This window comes from Periplaneta americana, chromosome 8 (genome assembly GCF_040183065.1).
Source record: "Periplaneta americana isolate PAMFEO1 chromosome 8, P.americana_PAMFEO1_priV1, whole genome shotgun sequence".
Classification (NCBI taxonomy): Eukaryota; Metazoa; Arthropoda; class Insecta; order Blattodea; family Blattidae; genus Periplaneta; species Periplaneta americana.
In genome coordinates, this window is record NC_091124.1 from 83,902,501 (window position 1) to 83,921,674 (window position 19,174).

At 35.7% G+C, this 19,174-nt stretch overlaps 1 protein-coding gene and 1 long non-coding RNA gene across 3 annotated transcripts in view; one reads left to right on the forward strand and one right to left on the reverse strand.

The window, feature by feature from the left end:
* Positions 1 to 19,174, reverse strand: part of LOC138704835 (uncharacterized) — a 412,725-nt gene that overhangs the window by 87,301 nt on the left and 306,250 nt on the right. The window lies entirely within an intron of this gene.
* The window catches only part of LOC138704827 (estradiol 17-beta-dehydrogenase 2-like), a 119,169-nt gene that overhangs the window by 70,953 nt on the left and 29,042 nt on the right, over positions 1 to 19,174 (forward strand). Inside the window, exons 1-4 of one of the 2 annotated variants that reach the window (XM_069833119.1) lie at positions 2,332 to 2,541; positions 7,394 to 7,620; positions 9,798 to 10,016; positions 15,787 to 15,969. In XM_069833119.1, coding sequence (XP_069689220.1) covers positions 7,410 to 7,620; positions 9,798 to 10,016; positions 15,787 to 15,969 — 613 coding nt within the window. In that variant the 5' untranslated portion in view covers positions 2,332 to 2,541; positions 7,394 to 7,409. Of the gene's footprint in view, positions 1 to 2,331; positions 2,542 to 7,393; positions 7,621 to 9,797; positions 10,017 to 15,786; positions 15,970 to 19,174 lie in introns of those variants that run through there. The other variant, XM_069833122.1, reaches the window with a different exon arrangement.

Genomic DNA, 19,174 nt, shown 5'->3' on the forward strand with positions numbered 1-19,174 from the left:
TTCTGGATCCAAATTGTTCCGGAATGAGAATGTTGTATCTATCAAGATGATGATATACTCTCTTATATATAACTTTTTGTTAAGACCTTTGAGAAGACTGGTAGAAGGGATATGGACCTGTAGTTTTCGGGCGAGGTCCCCTTTCTTGAATAAAGGAATAACAACTGAATGTTTCAGTCGCTCTGGAAATACACCATTAAACATTGAAAAGTTACATGAATAAGACAGGGGCTTGGCTATTACTTGTAAACTGGCTTTTAATATTTTACTAGTAATTTCATCATATTGTGACAGCGACGTGAGATTCGAACTCACGACCAGCGTCCCGCAAGAAAGCAGATCGCGCGGGGACAGCGCGTGGCGGAGAGAAGTAAGGGGGAAGGGCCTACGCGGCGAGAGAGTGGAGAGGGAGTTTGCGCGCGCATCTTCTGCTTGCCTAGAGAGGCCGAGAAATCCGTCGAAGTGGAAGACTCGCGAATTCGAACTTTCGAGGCTACGTCGCTGTGGTTATAAATTACGGTCGCGAAGGAACGACAGTAGTTTTCAGTTATTCAGTCAGTGAGTAAGCCAGAGCAAGCAAGCCAGACTTGTGTGCCGGAGTTCGACTCGAGTGTGCGTCCGCATCTGCGTCAGCATCCGAAGGCCTGAGTTCGAGTGCAGTGGACCGCAGTTGGAGGGACCTGAGTTCGAGTGCAGTGGACCGCAGTTGGAGGGACCTGAGTTCGAGTACAGTGAACTGTCTCTGAAGGTCTGTGGTTCGAGATACTGTGAACTCGAGTGACTGAGATAGAAGAACTGTGAACTGAGAACTGATAGTTCTGATTTGTAAATAGTGCTTTGTAAATATTAGTTAAGATTAACAGTTCATTGTTGTTCGTACTAGTCCAAGTAAATTGTCATTGTCATCAGTGGAGTGCTATAACGAATACTGTGTTGAGTGAAAATCCAATTGTTGACGAGAGCGTTTAAGGCGAATTGTAGAAAGGAATTATTGTTGTGAGGAATAAATTACATTGTTGTTACTAATAAAATTCACAATATCCCGAGGAATTTTTAGACTTTAATTGCTTTAGAATTGCAATTATTTCTCGCGTTTTACAACAAATTTTTATGCCTTGTGTAATCCAATTGCTTTTAGATATTTGAGAATTTTTGTACTTTACATGAAAACTGGATTCAAAGATATTTAAGAATGTATTATGAAACACATTGAATTTACTATTCATATCACCATTATCATATACTGATTCCCATGTTTCATTTTTTAGTTTAGCTTCGAAGTCCTTTAAAGATTCTTCATTTATAACCCTTAACCTAAATTTATTCGGGTGTTTTGATGCAGGAATGCTATCGTTTATTCTTATTAGTTGAGCATCATGGTCTGAAAGACCATTTATAATGGGAACTGTCCGGTAACTATCTAATCTATCTTTCCTTATAATTATATTATCAATTGCAGAAATCGATCCTTTTTGTATTCTAGTTGGAAAATTGACTGTATGTATTAAATTGAAGATTGCTAATAATGTGTTAAATTCTTCTTTTTTAGTGTTCTCAGTGAGATAGTCAATATTTAAGTCTCCGCAAAACATGTATTCGTGTTGTAATGTATTTTTTAGTAGATGAAGAAAATCTATATACCTATAACTATAAGATTACCAGATTTTAATTCTAATTCTACCGCACACAGCTCTAAATCTTTTTCTCTGCTAAATTTTGAAAGGCTGATATTTTTAAAATTTATATCGTTTCTAACAAATATGCAAACACCTCCTTTCTGTAGATTCTGTCTACAATAGCTATCTCCTAGTTTGTATCCTTCCAGTGAATGTGCCGATAACTCCTATTGTTTCATATGATGTTCAGTGACGCATATTATATATGGGTTTATTTGTTCCATTTCTAAGAATGTTAATAACTCTGGTGACTTGTTTCTAAGGCTTTGTATGTTTTGATGAAATAAACTAAACTGACTTCCGGTATCTTTTGTTTTTGAATTTGAATTAACCCTACAAAATTTATGATTTGTACAACATTTATGATTTAATATTAATTAAGCTCCCGGTTACATCAGCGTGTCGATTAAGAGCAGTATGACCCGCTCCTTGGACCCGTGCTGTTACTGCTCAACGTTTCCAGCAGTTCGTCACTGTATGACTTACAATCGACACTTCTTCCTTTCTTAGGCCCATAATGTCTGTAAAAAATCATCCGTCTCGCAGTGCTGAATTCTTCGCTTAGTATAAATGCATTTGATGCACTTTTTAAAGTTGTTGGCCTTCGCTGGGCAGTGCAAGATACTGACAAGTTAGCCTTCAAACCGCCACAAGTCTTTTTCCTCTCTTTTCTAAAAAAAATTACAAAATACTTCAAAGACCCAAGGGAATGTCCCAGTTTAACTGAATACGTGGCTGCAGAGTTATCTAGTGATTTTCTAAAGCGATACGCATAAATTTGAGTCTCCATCCTCAACCAAGAAGATTTTGTGAACAAGTGAAATATATTATTTAGTTGACATCATTACATAAGAAGAAAATTAAGGTAATAGCATAAAGGATATTAATAGCTTGCAACAAAAAGGAGTAAATTCATGTTACATATAGTTATTTACTATAGGCCTATACACTCTGTCAAAAAACAACTGAAATATTACAAAGGATGTACGGAAAGATATCAGTTTATGGAAAATGTTACTGTTAAACAAATATACGGGTCTACGTAAAGATTAATTTTTTGGTCCTGCAGAATATATCTGTTATGGCGCCGGAGCGAATTTTTCTCCTCTAATATCAATAATACACAGGTATGAATGTTCTTAAAATGCAGTTCCATGGAAAAAATTTGCAGATTATTAAATAAGCGTGGAAATACATGAAGTTACATGAACAATTGGGAAGGTATCATCGAAGTATCAATTAAATTCAGAATCTACAGTTCATTTGTTTCAACAATAGTTTGAATTTTAATTCGTAAGTGATAAACGAAAGGAATGTAAAATAATCTTCTTGAACGAAAGACATTTTGAGTTTACATATTTATTTGGATGCTTAGAAAGTGATCGTCTATGTTACAATTTAAAGTTGGTGAAGTTGTATCCTTCACTTTTCTTGAAGTTTTCTTGAATATTATTTTATCAGGTATATCTCCCGCACAAGCAACCGTTAAATTTTTTGTGGTAAGGAACAACTTCTGAGATGGATTTCACGCTTACAGAAAAGTAATTCGTTTAAAAATACAGTATTTCTATTTTATGCAATTTCTGTAATAAACAGAATTACAATGATCTCAAAACTTCTATCTTAAGAAGTGTCAATTTGAGACAAAACTTTGTAGATAAAGATTCACTCTTTAGAGAAAAGTTATAATTTTCTTTGCTTTATTCATACAATTGCTCAGGATTCGATTAGCATTGAACTTTCATCCGTATTAATAGACGAGATATCTTCAAACCCACTTTTTCTGAGTAGGCGTTTTCGTTTAAAGATGTCATGGATTAAACATGATTTATATAATTTCTCTGCACAGACGTGTCTATACCATTTCATTTATCACTGTATTTTGTAGTAGAAAACAAGAAGAAGATAATAATAATAATAATAATAATAATAATAATAATAATAATAATAATAATAATAATAATGCATTGTGGGTCCCTATCACCACGGCATGGCGCGTCCTCAGGTTGCGGATAAAGGAGAATGCTTCCAGATATGGAGGGTAGCTGCGAATATATTGAATAGCTTGGGGGTTGGGCGAAGGGCTAACGACCCATCACTGGAAAAAACAGCTTCTTACGGATCCATACGATAATCCTTCTCTGCCATGAACACAGCAAAGGAATAAGGTTATGAGATTTGGTATGTGGAACGTAACTAATCTTTATAGAACAGGAGGGGTAACATTAGTAGCAAAAGAACTAGCTAGATATAGAATTGACTTCGTGGGAGTATAAAGGGTTAGGTTACATGGCAATGGCATATCACAAATATAGGAGATTACTTGTTGTATTATGGGGAAGGAAACAATAATCACCAATTAGGAACATGATTCTTTGTGCGTAAAAGAATAAACTCAGCAGTAAAAAGGTCGAATTTATCAGTAAAGCTGAGACATCTAGGACGTTTGTCGTTAAGTTACGTGCACCCAACTATAGCATAGCAAGTAAAGAGAGCGGGGGAGGTCAGTGTACAGCAGCGGAAGACAGTTTCAGACTGTGTGACGTTCGTGGAGGAAGAGCACATCCCTCATTTCGTGTGACGTCAGGTGAGAGCATCGTAATGCAAAGTTGCCTACGTTACGTGCACCCAACTATAGCATAGCAAGTAAAGAGAGCGGGGGAGGTCAGTGTACAGCAGCGGAAGACAGTTTCAGACTGTGTGACGTTCGTGGAGGAAGAGCACATCCCTCATTTCGTGTGACGTCAGGTGAGAGCATCGTAATGCAAAGTTGCCTACAGAAACGGCGTTTCTTTGAGTTAAGAGAAGAAATAGTATTATTCATGACAAGTCTAAATCAGCCTGTCCCCGAGTTGCAAGAAAAAACCTGAATTTGTGACTTGGCTTTCCATGCGGATTTAACAGATCACTTAAACGATTTAAATTCCTCACTTCAGGGCAAGGGTCTCATCGTAACAGATATATACTATAAAGTTGAAGCGTTAAAATTGTTATTGGCTCTATGAGTAAATCAACTGCTGGCTGTAAACACTGTGCATTTTTCAAAGTTATCGCAAGTGCGTGATCCGGACATTAGTCTCTCATAAGAATATGTGCAAATTCTACAAGATCTTCTTCGCCAGTTGAGTCGTAGTTTCAAGATGTAGAACAGTTTCTACTATATTTAAGCTCTTTGCAACCCTTTATTCCCCAGATGTCAAAGATGTTCCTAGCAGATACCAATTGGAAGTGTTAAATTTACAATGTGACGATTTGTTGAAGGACAAATATAAACACAACAAGGACTTGGTTGACTTTAACAGGAATTTCTGCCAAGCCAAATTCCCGAGATTGTATGCATTTGCTGCACAGGTATTATGTATGTTTGGTTCGTATGGTTGTATGCGAACAATTTTTTCTGTTATGAAACTTGCTAAATCTAAATCAAGAAGTACTCTGTCAGATCACAACCTAACATGCAGTCTTAATTATATATTGCCCAGTCATTATGTCCCAATATTGATAAATTAGTTAAAGAAAAAAGAAACAAAAGAATGCAGAAAAATGTAAACATAATTAATCGTTCTGTGCCTTCTTCCAAATTACAGAGAAAAGAAAATGTAGTTTGTATGTATTTTTTCATAAATACAGCAAAGGTTTAATTATTTCTAATTATATTTAAACACGTTGTGTGATTGCAGTCATTATAAATAAAGGTTATCTTGACGTACAAATGAACGTGCATAATAAAAATTTATATTATTTTACTACATATTTGTTTCGCCAAATTAACTGAAATGAAATACTACGTGACTATTAGATACAGGAAAGTGTCCAGCATATGAGACTGTCTTTGCTATAGATTGATTTTCGCATAATAGAGAAGAAATTGAATTATTTATAATCAGAACACAAGATGTGCAGTTGAGTTAACATTACCATTGGGATATCCAGGCATTAAACTGTGTTATGAACGCAGATCACTTTTATTTATCGCTTAAATCACTGCTACCTGCACGCCAAATACCCTCTCCACCCTCCCTGCAAACTACTGTCCACATTTCACAGACCCTGCACAGACATCGAATGCGAGACGGCAGAGCGGAGAGAGGTGACGTCACAGTGCTGTATCTTGTCCTGGTCTGGTATACCGACTTTGTACGCTGTCCTATAGAGTAAACAACAGAGAATGAAGTGTATACTCACATGACAAATAAACTGGAGCTCAGATCATGTCATCATTACTGCATTTTCGAGTCTGTTGCAGGAAACACTACCTACGTTTTGATTACGTCTTCAACCATTTTATAATGTGTAACAAAATAGACTGCAGCATCCAGCCATGTCCACCATCTAATTATAACGGGTTGCGGCGGTACAGGGGCTCCAGGAGGTATTTCACTGAATTTAGTAATCCAACCTGGTGCCCTAAACATATTTCTTTGACATTCGATATGAAACTGTTCACATCACTGTAGCAGGAGCGAACTTTTTCTATTTGATGTAGTCCATGGGCTAGGATAACTTTCGGCTAAAGTAGTTGAAGTTCCTTACCAACTTTTAACATACTGTATAGGTAGCATCCGTGATGAAAATAATTATACATTATCATTTTTTATTTCGTCTGGCCATAAGAGGGTAATAGGCGTTTCAAAATTTTGATTATATATAAATGATCCACTTTCTCAAGAATTTCAGAGGTTAATAAAAAAGTTTTATTGGATTTGTGTGGTGGAAGAATGTCCGTAACGACGTTTGGAACAAATTGTCCAGAGGCGTCTGTGCTTTCATTAATGAAATACGTATTTTACTATCTCCTATACTTAGTCGTTTGCGAGATAGGCTATAACATTATAATAGCATTTCGGTGTATAGTATTTCTGTAAAGTTGATTGACTAGGGAATTTCCTTTTCACGCATTTCCGCATAAAGCTTCTAAAGTGTGTATTTTCAACGTTATTTATTGGTATGTTGACACATACCATCGTTTTACATAAATCGTGAAAAAAGTCTTTCTGTGTGGTACACATTTAATTCAAACTTAAATGCAATTCATGTCCTTCTTCCTCAGTTGAAACTGTCATCAGTGCTTTATGTTTTTCGTGTTACAATGTTGTGTTACGAATTTACGTCTTTTACCTTTAATTTCTGTGCTACATAAATTTCATAGAATATTTACCCCACTTACTGAGAAATGTTATGTGTATAATTCCTCCATCAACCTGTTTACTATTCATATACTTGATGATTCTGCCATTATAAATATTATACGTTACGCAAGGTAGATAATATAACCCTGGAGGTCTGTTCACTATACAGCGTAAATGTGTTCTGTTGCCTGAGTCGCATGCCTGTACGCAACCACCCTTCATACTATTTACTTCGACAAACATCGCAATACAGTTAACTTGATATTGTCCTGCAGTCCTACATGTCTCAGCTTTACTTATTACACAGTTCCTTTTAAAATAAATTAATTACATACTTCTTCCGTCTTTATTTTCATTAAAATTATCAGAGACGGATTAAAAGGGTTGAACAAGTGAACGGACGCCACCCTTTCCCCCAACTCCTGCTGCACAGTTCATGTCTAAGGGACAGAACTGAGCTAGCGAGCAAACTGTGCCTGCACCATAGTGCACTGAGATGTCTCCTGCGCTACACCATCGAGGACGATCTATTTTGCGATTATTGCGGGTTGTGCCATTTTATACTCCGTATTCCTTATTTTGTTACAGAACTGAAGCATACAAGATGTATCTGCTGGACAATCTGATGAAGAAAACATTTATATTTGGTGTGCTGTATGTTTTGTTCCATGTGTTTATCGAGACAAATTTCCTACGGAATCTTCTTGTAATTCTTGCTGCGTTTAGTGTTACTGGCAACATTTTCGACTTGGTATGGTACTTCTTGCCAAAACGTATGCTACCCGATATTCAAGACAAGGCAGTACTGATTACAGGTGGGTTTAGCACGTAGTTCTCTTATAAAACGAAAGAAACAATTTAATATGTGTTACGAATAATGATTTCGGACCTCTCGACGACAATCGCCACGAAATCTTCTGTGGTGGACAGGTATGAATCCAAAGTGACAAGTGTGAAATGCGCCATTTCATAATCGTTCGTAATCCCTAGAATAGGCATGGGCATTATGTTCCCGTACGGACATTGTATACACGAGCTCTTCATTTCTCCCTCCACAAAATATTTTACCTGTCTGCGTGTACATATAGTAACCAGGGGCTGAACTCGGTACCATAGCGTTTTAATCAGGGGTGTGTAAAGTGGCGGATTATGGGAAATAAACTGTAGATGTAGTTTTAATTTCCAAGAAACATTGCATAAAGATTATTTTTTTGGACTATTATGAATATAGGTCAAGCTCAATGCCTCAACTCTTCAGTTGAGATCCATATAAAACATATCAGACAGCACTTCGATTGTGAACATAAGGAGGATATTAGCGAACATAAACTTATAGACGTAAGAGTTTAAAATATAATTGTTAATAATGGTTTACATTAAGAAAATAGTTTGTTGTAACATAAAGCAATATGTTATTTTAATTTAATATGTTGTGCAGGTTGAAATAGTGAAAAAGTTTTTAAGAATGTATAAGAATAATTTGTTAATGGGAAAGCCAACACACAATCACTACTAGTTGAAATTTCAGTCCGATCAATTTATCGAATTTCAAACACAGAGGCGAGTCATAAAGGACAGTACCTTTTCCATATATCGGGTAAAACCAGCAAGGATTTGTATAAATTATTACAGTATCTGATGAAAAATACTGAGCGTACATATCTAAAAGCCTATCATTTCGTAATAGCTTTACGTCTCGTTTATGCAGTACTGTAACAAAATTCATCCTCGTCCTCGCCAAACAGTAGGGGCGAACTAGAGCTTGTAAATGATTATTTACAGTTGTGGCTATATGAATGCCTATATTACGTATTTGATTTTATTTGAAATGTTTCATGTAATGGCATGCCGCATTACGTTTGTACACCCCTATTATTATTATTATTATTATTATTATTATTACATAATTATTTTATTGGTGTTGTGAAGACGAAACGAATTGTCATTGTATTATATTAATTATGTATTATATTGTCTTGTATTTGTAGTATTGTATTGCTTTGAATTGTATTGTATTGTATTAATTATGTTATATTCATAGCACTGTAGTAATTTTTTATCATACTGGTTGAGTGGAAGAGAAGGCCGAATGGCCCTAACTCTGCCAGTTAAAATAAACCATTATTATTATTATTATTATTATTATTATTATTATTATTATTATTATTATTATTATTATTATTATTAAGCAGAAGAAAAGTCAAATTCATGTGATGTAGAAATAGTGAACTGGAAGGTATTTCCTGTCCCTCCCTCATGCCCATGCCTTCTCTAGAATGTGGCTTAAAGATTGGAGTTTTATAATAGAGATTTTCATTTCAAAGATAAACGCATAGGTAGAGACGTAGGTACGTAAGTAGAAACAGATATAAACATAATAGAATGGAAAAAAATTCAATGTGATATCGAAGGATGTGATGAAGACGGATAGGTTAAATAATACATTTTAATTTCCACTGCCAATTTTTGTTGACAATGCGTAAGCGCAGAAAACAGATCTATAGATATTACAAATAGGTACACAGCCCACTCACAGTATAGATATCTTCTTCTTTTATTTACAACGTTTTTTTTTAATTTACAGAAAAGATAGAGGTATGAAATCTTTTCTAAAGTCTGACCCAGTACAAAGGAAACAGGCAGAGCAAATAAACGAATCTGTTATTGTGGTAATGCATTTTGTCATCGCAGTGAAATATAAGGAACAATGGAGAAGATATAATAGGACTCAGCATTACATCGACAATTTTATACGTGTATGGGTAAATGGGTGAAAAATCAAATAAAAAACAAACTCAATTCAATTACATATAAACACAGTCTTAACATAATCACAGTGTAAAACCTTACTTCCTGTTGTGGATAACAGTTTGAAATCCACCTGATTTTTAGATTTGGAAACACCTCGGAAACAAAAACACAGAATAAGCAAATTTTTAAGTCAGAGATATCAACCATTTGCTAATATTATTCCGTATTAATTCTTAAACAGGTTGTGACACAGGATTTGGCTACGAGTTTGCGAAGAAATTGGACTCTTTAGGGGTCCTGGTATTTGCTGGATGCCTGTATTCCGAAGGAGACGGAGCTAAGGAACTGAAGAGCTCCTGCTCAGATAAGTTAAAGATTATACAACTTGACGTCACACAAGATGAGCAGGTTGGAAATGCAGTTGAAAGGGTTACATCTATTCTTCAAGAAAACAAAAAAGGTAAGTTTATTCTTACCGAGTCATGAGGTCGTGACTCATGACTATGCATCGCATTTTCGTTCCCAAACGTACAGAGGATCGAGTAGTTTCGTCTGGTAGCTACATCTGTTACGTCACGTGGATACGTAAGCAAGGTCGAATTGAAAGCAGGTACGCGTGGGACCATTAAATAATAATGAAATAATGTATTATAAATATGCCCTGTAACGTCATATGTCGTAGAAACAACATTCTCTTAGTTTAAACAAATGTTATGTGATGATCGTAAAAGATTTTCACTTTATAACCTCACAATAGGTTTTCGTTTAGTGCAACGCGATAGGTTTTGATAAACGAATTATTTATATATAGCTTATTGTGTAAAATATAAATATTGATAATTTGTATACTGATTTTTGTCATTATTTTTCCCTGTAACGTCATGTGACGTACGAAGAACATTTTCTTAGCTTAAACAAAGTTTGCTCGCAGTTATAGTAAAAGATATGAATTTCATAATCTCAAAATGTATGTGTTCTTGTTCACCGTAATGGAGTTGATTTCGTTAAATGAATTAATTGAATATATTATATATAGAGTATTTACTGTTAATGTGTATCTTGTTTATTATTATGTTCTATAATTTATATTGTCCACTTATACCCAATTATTTGTTTCATTTCTACAGCAAAGAGATATCCTATTACATGTCATTATCATAGTGTACAGTTTCCCTGGAAAAGGATGAGACGATTGAATATTCCTAAGTCTCAGATGTAAGACACTGCGCATGATCGGAGACCAGAGCACCGATACACAAGATAACGAATATTGAGTTACTTAAATTCAGGCTATTTGGTTTGTTACTAGCATCGTTCCGAAATTCAATTTAAAAACTGCAAAAAATATGATAATATTACGTAAATAAAAGATAAATATATACATAAATCGTGTAGTTAAATCGACAATGGACCTTCATGACTAGATCGACATTCCGCACAGAAAGGAAAGCTTTCATGTCGTTTCCATAGCTCAGACGGTAAGACTTCTGCGTGTTGTGTAGAAGAGTGCGAGTTCGATTCTTAGTCTACACAACAATTTTTTTTGTCTAAATAACGTTGAAATAGCTAAGTCACGTTGAAATATAGTTTTACAAAGTCCTGAGATTAAGTGTTAATGATCGCAAACAATACAAAATTACAAGTTATAATATTATAAAAGTTAATCTAATGAATGCATTTATACACACACATATATACAATGTAAATGCATATATATTAAAAACTAACAATTAAAATGAAATTTAAAAAATATATAATAATAGACAAACTTTTACAAAGGTTTAGAGTCCTTAGGCTATGTCATTTGTTGAGTAATTATTACAATAATTTATTAATAGCTTTCCCATATGTGCAAGAAATGCACTCGCAAAAAACAATTTTTGTTAAAAGTATGGCTTTGGATTATTTCATTCTCACCCCTGCAGTTAATTTTAACTATTTTATCTACGTGTTTGCATTCAATTTTATTCATGTTATGATTGAATGTATAAGCACTGTTGCAGTTATTGACTAATTACGTATATTAATAATAATTATTAAATACATCTGTTAAGTAACCAATTGCAGTATCTTTTGCAAAATCTTGAATGTTTAAGTTGTCAATAATATTTCTGTACTATATACTATAATACGTTAAAAGAATTTGCAATAGATTTGGGATCCTCTACTTTATAATCATTGGTTTAATGAAAAAATATTTTCTTTCTTAGGATATCTACAAGTTTAAATTTAATAATATTACGAATAGGTTTAATTGCATTATCTGAATTTTGTACTTTTCTACTCAAATATATTCTATTTCCCTCTTTCATAATTTTTTATAAATTACACTGTACTTCTTGCAGTATTTAAGAACATGAAGATCATTACATTGCAACTCATTACATATAGATTCTTCTTTTTAATACATGAGATTTTGAAGTCCCTGCGTTATCTACATGTTTTAACTTTTGAATTTTTTCACAACATTGAGTGGAGAACATCCACTGAAGTGATTATGAAATTAAGTGAAAAATTCAATATATTTACTCTTAATATCAGTAGTACCAGTATCATATATGTTTTTCCAAGATTCATTTTGTAGACATAAATGTAAATAATCACTAGATACAGCAATTACGATCCTTTCTTAGTTTTTAAATTCATATTTTGAAATTGTTCAGTGACATTGGAAACACATAGGATTTGTTTATCATGGTCAGACAAGCCATTGATTATAGGTTCTGTCGAATAGGAATTCAGTCTAATTCTGTGTACAAATCGTTTATCAATGGTTGTGTTACTTCAGCTTGTATGCTATGGGAAAATGACCCTACGAATAAGGTTTCCAGTTTCAAGGAGTGAATTTAATTTACTTTTACGGAAAAGTTCCGAGAGATAATCTATGTTTATGTCACTACAGATCACAAATTCCATATGAGATTTCTAAAGTCTTTTCTTTACAAATTCAATGTTGGCTATAAATATTAATAAATAATGTAAGAAATATGAATGATTGTAGTTAGAAGTCTGATTTACATTATAAAAAGCAAGAAGTTACATTCCTCGGCAAGATTCGAACTTTCGATGTTTGGTTTTGTCGTCCAACGCACAACCACGGACCTATTCAATGCTTATGTTAAAAACATACAATTTAGCTGTAGCAATGTGGTGTCATAACTTGGGGTTTGTTTATTTAATGTAATTAGATTTAATTTGATTAGTTTCGCAACAATAGGACTTCCTGTTATATCCTGTTATTTAGATATTTAATTTAGGGTTGATTTATTAACTCTTACTATGCAAGATGCCTCTTATTTCAATAATTCTATATCATGTTAAATAGTCATTGTCTACACTAAAGTATTATCGTCATCTCTCATTTCTCATCGTAATGGCGAACCGACGTGACATGAGACAGCGAGTTGTAGCTCTAGTTGAGGCTGGATATGGGGCTAGATCTGCTGGCCGTTTGGTCGGTGTTCCTGGAAGTACAGCCGCGAGGTGGGTTCATCGTTACCAAAATTTAGGGGAGGTCGAAAATCGCCCTATTCCTGGGCGTCCGCGGATTTCTTCATTGGAAGAGGATGCTCTTTTATTCGAGACAGTTCGACAGGACCCCTTTCTGACTGCTAACGAAATAAGAGCAGCATCTAACTTTCCCGGCTCTTCACAGATTGTGATCAGCAGGTTGAGGAACCGCGGTATTAGGAGCCGGAGGGCTGCGCAAATGGAAATATTGGGGGAAGCACAAGCTGTCGACCGTCTTGCCTTCGCTACCAATCGAGTGGATTTCGATTGGAGAAATGTAATTTTCTCCGACGAAACAACCATCTCGAGTGATTACAAAGGTCCTGTCCGTGTCTATCGTGAGGATGATCTCCGACATGATCAGCGCTATGTGCACCGACGTGAAAGATCGGGGCACTTTAGCATATCGTGTTGGGGGTGGATGTCTTACGATGGACCTGGCGTTATAGAACGCATCGATGGCCGGTTTAATGCGGAAACTTACGAGCACATTCTGGAAAATATATTCCTTCCCTCCGCCCGAGAACGTTTTCCCGAAGGAACATTGCTGTTCCAGCAGGATAACCATCCCGTGCACTATGCTGCAAGCATTCAAAGATGGTTTCAAAGGAGACCCGAGATCGAAATCATTAATTGACCGCCGAAGTCACCTGATTTGAATGACATCGAAAATTTATGGGCGGAATTGAAAAAGAGAAGGATAGCCACCTATGCCCACCGACGCCCTCGAAATCGAGACGAATTGTGGGATCAAGTTGTTGACACCTGGGAAGAACTCGCCGGGGATCAGAACTTATTCCACAATCTCGTGACATCCATGCCGGATCGACTTAGAGCTGTAATAGAAGCTGATGGCATGTGGACAAGATTTTAAGTTAACAGGTCTCTTTTTGTTTCTTATGATTTTTGTTTGAGGAAGAATACTTTTAACTTTCAAGTAAGATTTATTTTTTTTGACGAGGTTCAGCCCACTTGTAAGACCCAGAAATTGGGCATAAATTATTCCATATTTTTCGACAAATTAGGCAGTCGAGGAACTCTGAACAAATTAATTACACCTCAATAAAAAAAAGTTTTACCTGGGATCGAACACGATACGTTTCGGTTATACAATGGAACCGGCACGCTCTATATGAGCTACCGAAACAAGACAGTGATAGCAGCAGTCCAGAATGTAGATCCCTTAGCAGGCATTTGCCATTCGGTACAGTGAAGCAATGATATTTTGGGACTCGAGCTATGTTGTGAAATCCTGGGCTTAAATGGCAGTCTTCTTCGTGATCCTTATTCTGGCCCTTGTCCTTGTTGTGGTCCTTGTAACAATTCTTATACTATCTGTCATGTTATGTATCCCTACGTCGATATCGAGTGAACCGCGCTGGAGAACTTTAACTTCCGACGATCAAGACTCGTCTCATTCTTTTTCAGGGTAACTGTACATCAACACAGGGGAATATGCTTATCGATCATCCTGTGACAAAGTTCTGTCTCATTCTATTTCAACGTGAAACATAATTACTTATAGCACAGTAATGTTGCTGCAGGTACAGGGACATCATTTTATTTTTACTAACATTTTTAATATTAACCTGGCTATACCTTTAGAGAACCGGAAACACCGTTCGCTACCCCCTTCCACGACTGGAGTTCGATGATATGGCGTAAAACACAAACAAATCACTTTACTAGCTATAGGAGGGAAGAAAAGTACTTCAGCCATTTACGTAAACTAGGAAATATCGCGATTTTGAGTTTGATAATTTTCATTAGGTTTTTGTTTGATCAAAATACAGTACAGTATTAACAATGGGTGTTTTTACTCACGAACTGAGCTGTCCATGCGAATGTATTCATTATGCGGTGTATATTGTACTGTCTGCAACACATTAGCCTACAATTTAGAGAATGAAGTTAATTGAAAAATAATCATAATATGGATATTTGAACACATATTTGAAAATGGTGGCCGTTCATTTCGATACAGGCTTCAGTTGTTTTATGCATATTATCGCATTATCGCACTATAGACTACTGCATCTAATTCCAATTACCAGTTTCGTTCTTCGTACTAGTAACTCATGTTGAAATAATTCTGTACCTACTCTATAAAAGAGTATCTTACTACTGTAAATTCAATCTTCACTTCTGCCCGACCCGCACAGATAAAATTACTCAGACATGCTATCTACTGTCCGTCCAAGTGGTTATGTCGCAGGATCGTAGAAAGGGGGGAAAATCACGTGACAATTAATTACTTAACGAGGCCCTTCTATTTAAGTTATTTTAAACAGTTGTATAATATTACGTAAACGTCCAATTCCTAACAGAAATTAATGTTCTCAGAAAAGAGCTAAGACAGTCCAGCTTTTACAGAGGGGCGTGCAGAAGCAGGTGGGGGAAATCGGGATGCGACGTAGGCAAACCTGTGCGAAAATATGATTCAATATTGAAAGCTCTTTCGTCACTGGAAAACGCGAACATATTTCTGGAACGTACTATACTCACTCAGTGCTGTTTACTATACGCAGCATTGATTCTGTCTGGAGGACAGTTGGAACGTCATTAGTAGAAGGGGTGGGAGTGAAGTGCATTCAAAAACTGAGGTACAATAAAAATTGAAGTAAAAATAAAATGATGTCCCTGTACTTATAAAGTAATAGATATTCTCCAGTTGGCAATTTTGTTTTTGGTTTTTGTATAACGATTTTTCTATTTTGAAGAGCTGTGGGCTGTTGTCAACAACGCTGGCATTATAGGTCCTGGAGAAATAGAATGGACTCCCATCGATGTCTTCCAGAAGATATATGACGTGAATACCCTTGGACAAGTCAGAGTCACAAAGGCATTTTTGTCTCTGCTTAAGATGTCCAAAGGAAGAGTAGTTAACGTAATAAGTGCTGCAGGTAAGACGAAACGTTATGCTGCATTATAGTAGACAAATTGAATAATTACACTACTGTACATTTAAATTTAGTTTCTCATTACAAAAGGGTACGGGGGGAGAGAACAATGATTGTGTTTCTGTACAGGGTGCAAGGGGATCGATGCACCAACATTTAAGAGGTGATTCTACATGTTAAATGTAACAAAACTTTGATTACACTTTTCCTTCGCTGAAGCATCATTAAGCAGAAAAAAATAGTCTCTGCCCAATGTTAGTACCGCTCTATTGCGGTAATGGCCCGAGAGAAATGGCTGATTGCTATAAAAATATAAGTAAAAATAATCTGAATAATTAACATCTTTAATCTTTTTTTGAAAATTAAACCGTTTCCCTTATCAAATATATTTTTGAATTTTAATTCCTGTCAGGCACCTAAAGAAAAAGTCTAAATTAATTGTTTAGATTCATGTCTGTCTCATTTTCACTCCTGAACAGAATACAGGTATAAAAAATATATAACTTATTTGTCTCAGAGCACCCTGTTTGCCAAGGATATTTCTTATACCATGAAATTTCAATCTGATCTTCCTACACGTAAATGTGGTGTCGATCTCATATCTTTGTAAGCACACTTTGTTTCATACATCCAACTTGAAAACGGTTTCTCTTTTAATTCTACAAAAAATGACGTCAATGTTCTATCAGTATGAGCCATTTTACACAAAATTAATATGAAACACACACACATCTGCACTTTTGATTAAACTAACACTCAACAACGCAATGTACTCACGGAACGCTAATACAGCGTGACGTATTATTGTGACAGTGAAGGTAGACATTTTTCGTACTGACAAGCAAACATATTTATGGGGACAGATAAAAATGTTATTATTTTTCTTTCACCATGCCAATAATGTCAAAACAAGTGCTTGTACAAATTTTGGCCACTCGATCGCAATTACGAGGACCGTAAAAGTGAGTTTCCCTGGGGTCGTTTACAGAAAGAAAACACAATTTCATGGAAATATTTATTGGAAGAAATACAGTAACTGTTAAGCTATTTTTCAACATATTCGCCACCGGAACTGAGACTTCTGTCATACCGTGGTATCAACTTTTCTAACCCTCTGTCGTTGGAGCCTACCGCCTGGGATCGGAACCAGTATATGACAGCCGTCTCCACCTATCTGTCGATCCCATGGTATGACAAATGTCTCAATTTCGGTGGGGAATATGTTGAAAAGTAGCTCAACAATTGTTGTATTTGTTTCAATAATTTTTTACAATAAAACTGTGTTTTCTTTCTGTAAACGACATCAGTAAAACTTATTTTTTACGGCTCTCGTAATTGCGCTCGAGTAGCCAAAATTTGTATAAGTACTTGTTTTGACATTATTAACATGGTGGTAGAAAAAAAAAACTTTATCTGCCCTAATAAGACGTTATTTCACTTTACATACATTACTGAAATTGACGTCAGAAAATCACTAAGACGACTGAAATCTAACGCACAAGGCATAGACGGTATCAGCATATCACTGTTAAATAAAATAATTGACGTGATCGTGCCGACAGTGACCCATATATTTAATGCATCTCTCATAACTAATACCTTTCCTAAAATTTGGAAAATGGTACTAGTAACACCTATACCCAAGACGAAAACTCCGACCTCTCCAAACGACTACAGGCCTATAAATATTCTCCCCGCTCTCTCCAAAGCACTGGAACACATCGCACACCGACAACTGACATTTAAACATGTACAAACTTAACGACGAACACCAATCTGGTTTCAGAACAGGACACTGTACAACAACTGCCCTACTCAAAGTGACTGAAGACATGCGAGAAGCAATGGACAGAAGCGAGGTGACCATATTAACTCTACTAGACTTCAGTAAAGCATTCGACTCAGTTGATCTTGACCTACTACTTGCAAGACTAAGAACGTTATACTTGTCTGACAACTGCATTAATTGGATGGACTCTTATCTTCATGATCGTCAACAATGCGTCTCAGTACAAAATCGGTTTTCCCCTTGGCGATACACGAAAGTAGGTGTACCTCAAGGCACCGTGCTTGAACCACTGCTTTTCTCCATTTAAATCAATGACGTGACTACAAACTTACATTACTGCAAGTATCACATTTACGCAGACGACTTACAACTCTACATACACTCACGACCAGACGAAATTGACGCAACTATTGGCAAAATTAATCATGACTTGAATCAAGTTTCTTCATGGGCGAAAAAGTTCAGACTTAGGTTAAATGCTAGTAAGTCACAAGCTATAATAATTGGACATAAGAGACTACTGAACACAATGAACGACAGACATATCCCAATTATTACAGTAAATAATGCCACTATTCCGTACCATTCCGTCGTCAGAAATCTCGGCATTTTCTTGGACGAAAATTTAAATTGGGAATGGCAAATAAAGGAAATATCCAAGAGAGTGTGCTATACCATACATCCTCTTAACCCATTCAGAAACTTCCTCCTGCCAGAATTAAAACAGACTTTAGTGCAAACCCTCGTACTACCACTGTTTGACTATTGCAACGTAATATTTACAAACTTGACAACTGACCTTTCGAACAAGCTGCACCGTGTGCACAATATGTGTGTCAGATTCATCAGTAATGCTCACAAATTTGACCACATTACACCCTCGTTCAAATCTTTATCCTGGCTGCAACTTAGTAACCGTAGAACACTTCATTCGCTCTCTCTTCTGTTTCGAGTTCTCCACACTTCTACTCCAAATTATCTTCGTTCCCGGTTTAACTACTTATCCTCCAGTCACAATCTAAACACCAGGTCACAGGAGAGCCAAATCCTAGCAATTCCTGCCCATAGAACATCCCACTATTCATCCTCTTTTACTGTCTCAGTTCCCCGTGAATGGAATTCTCTACCTCAGAAGATTAGGGGCTGCCAGACAATAACCACTTTCAAGAAAAGGCTAAACGATTTCTTACGGGCGCAGTCAAATTGAAATTATACTTGTGATCGAGCTTAATAATTTAATTTAATTTAGATATGACTATCATTACTATTATTATTATTATTATTATTATTATTACATAATTATTTTATTGGTGTTGTGAAGACGAAAAGAATTGTCATTGTATTATATTAATTATGTATTATATTGTCTTGTAATTGTAGTATTGTATTGCTTTGAATTGTATTGTATTGTATTGTATT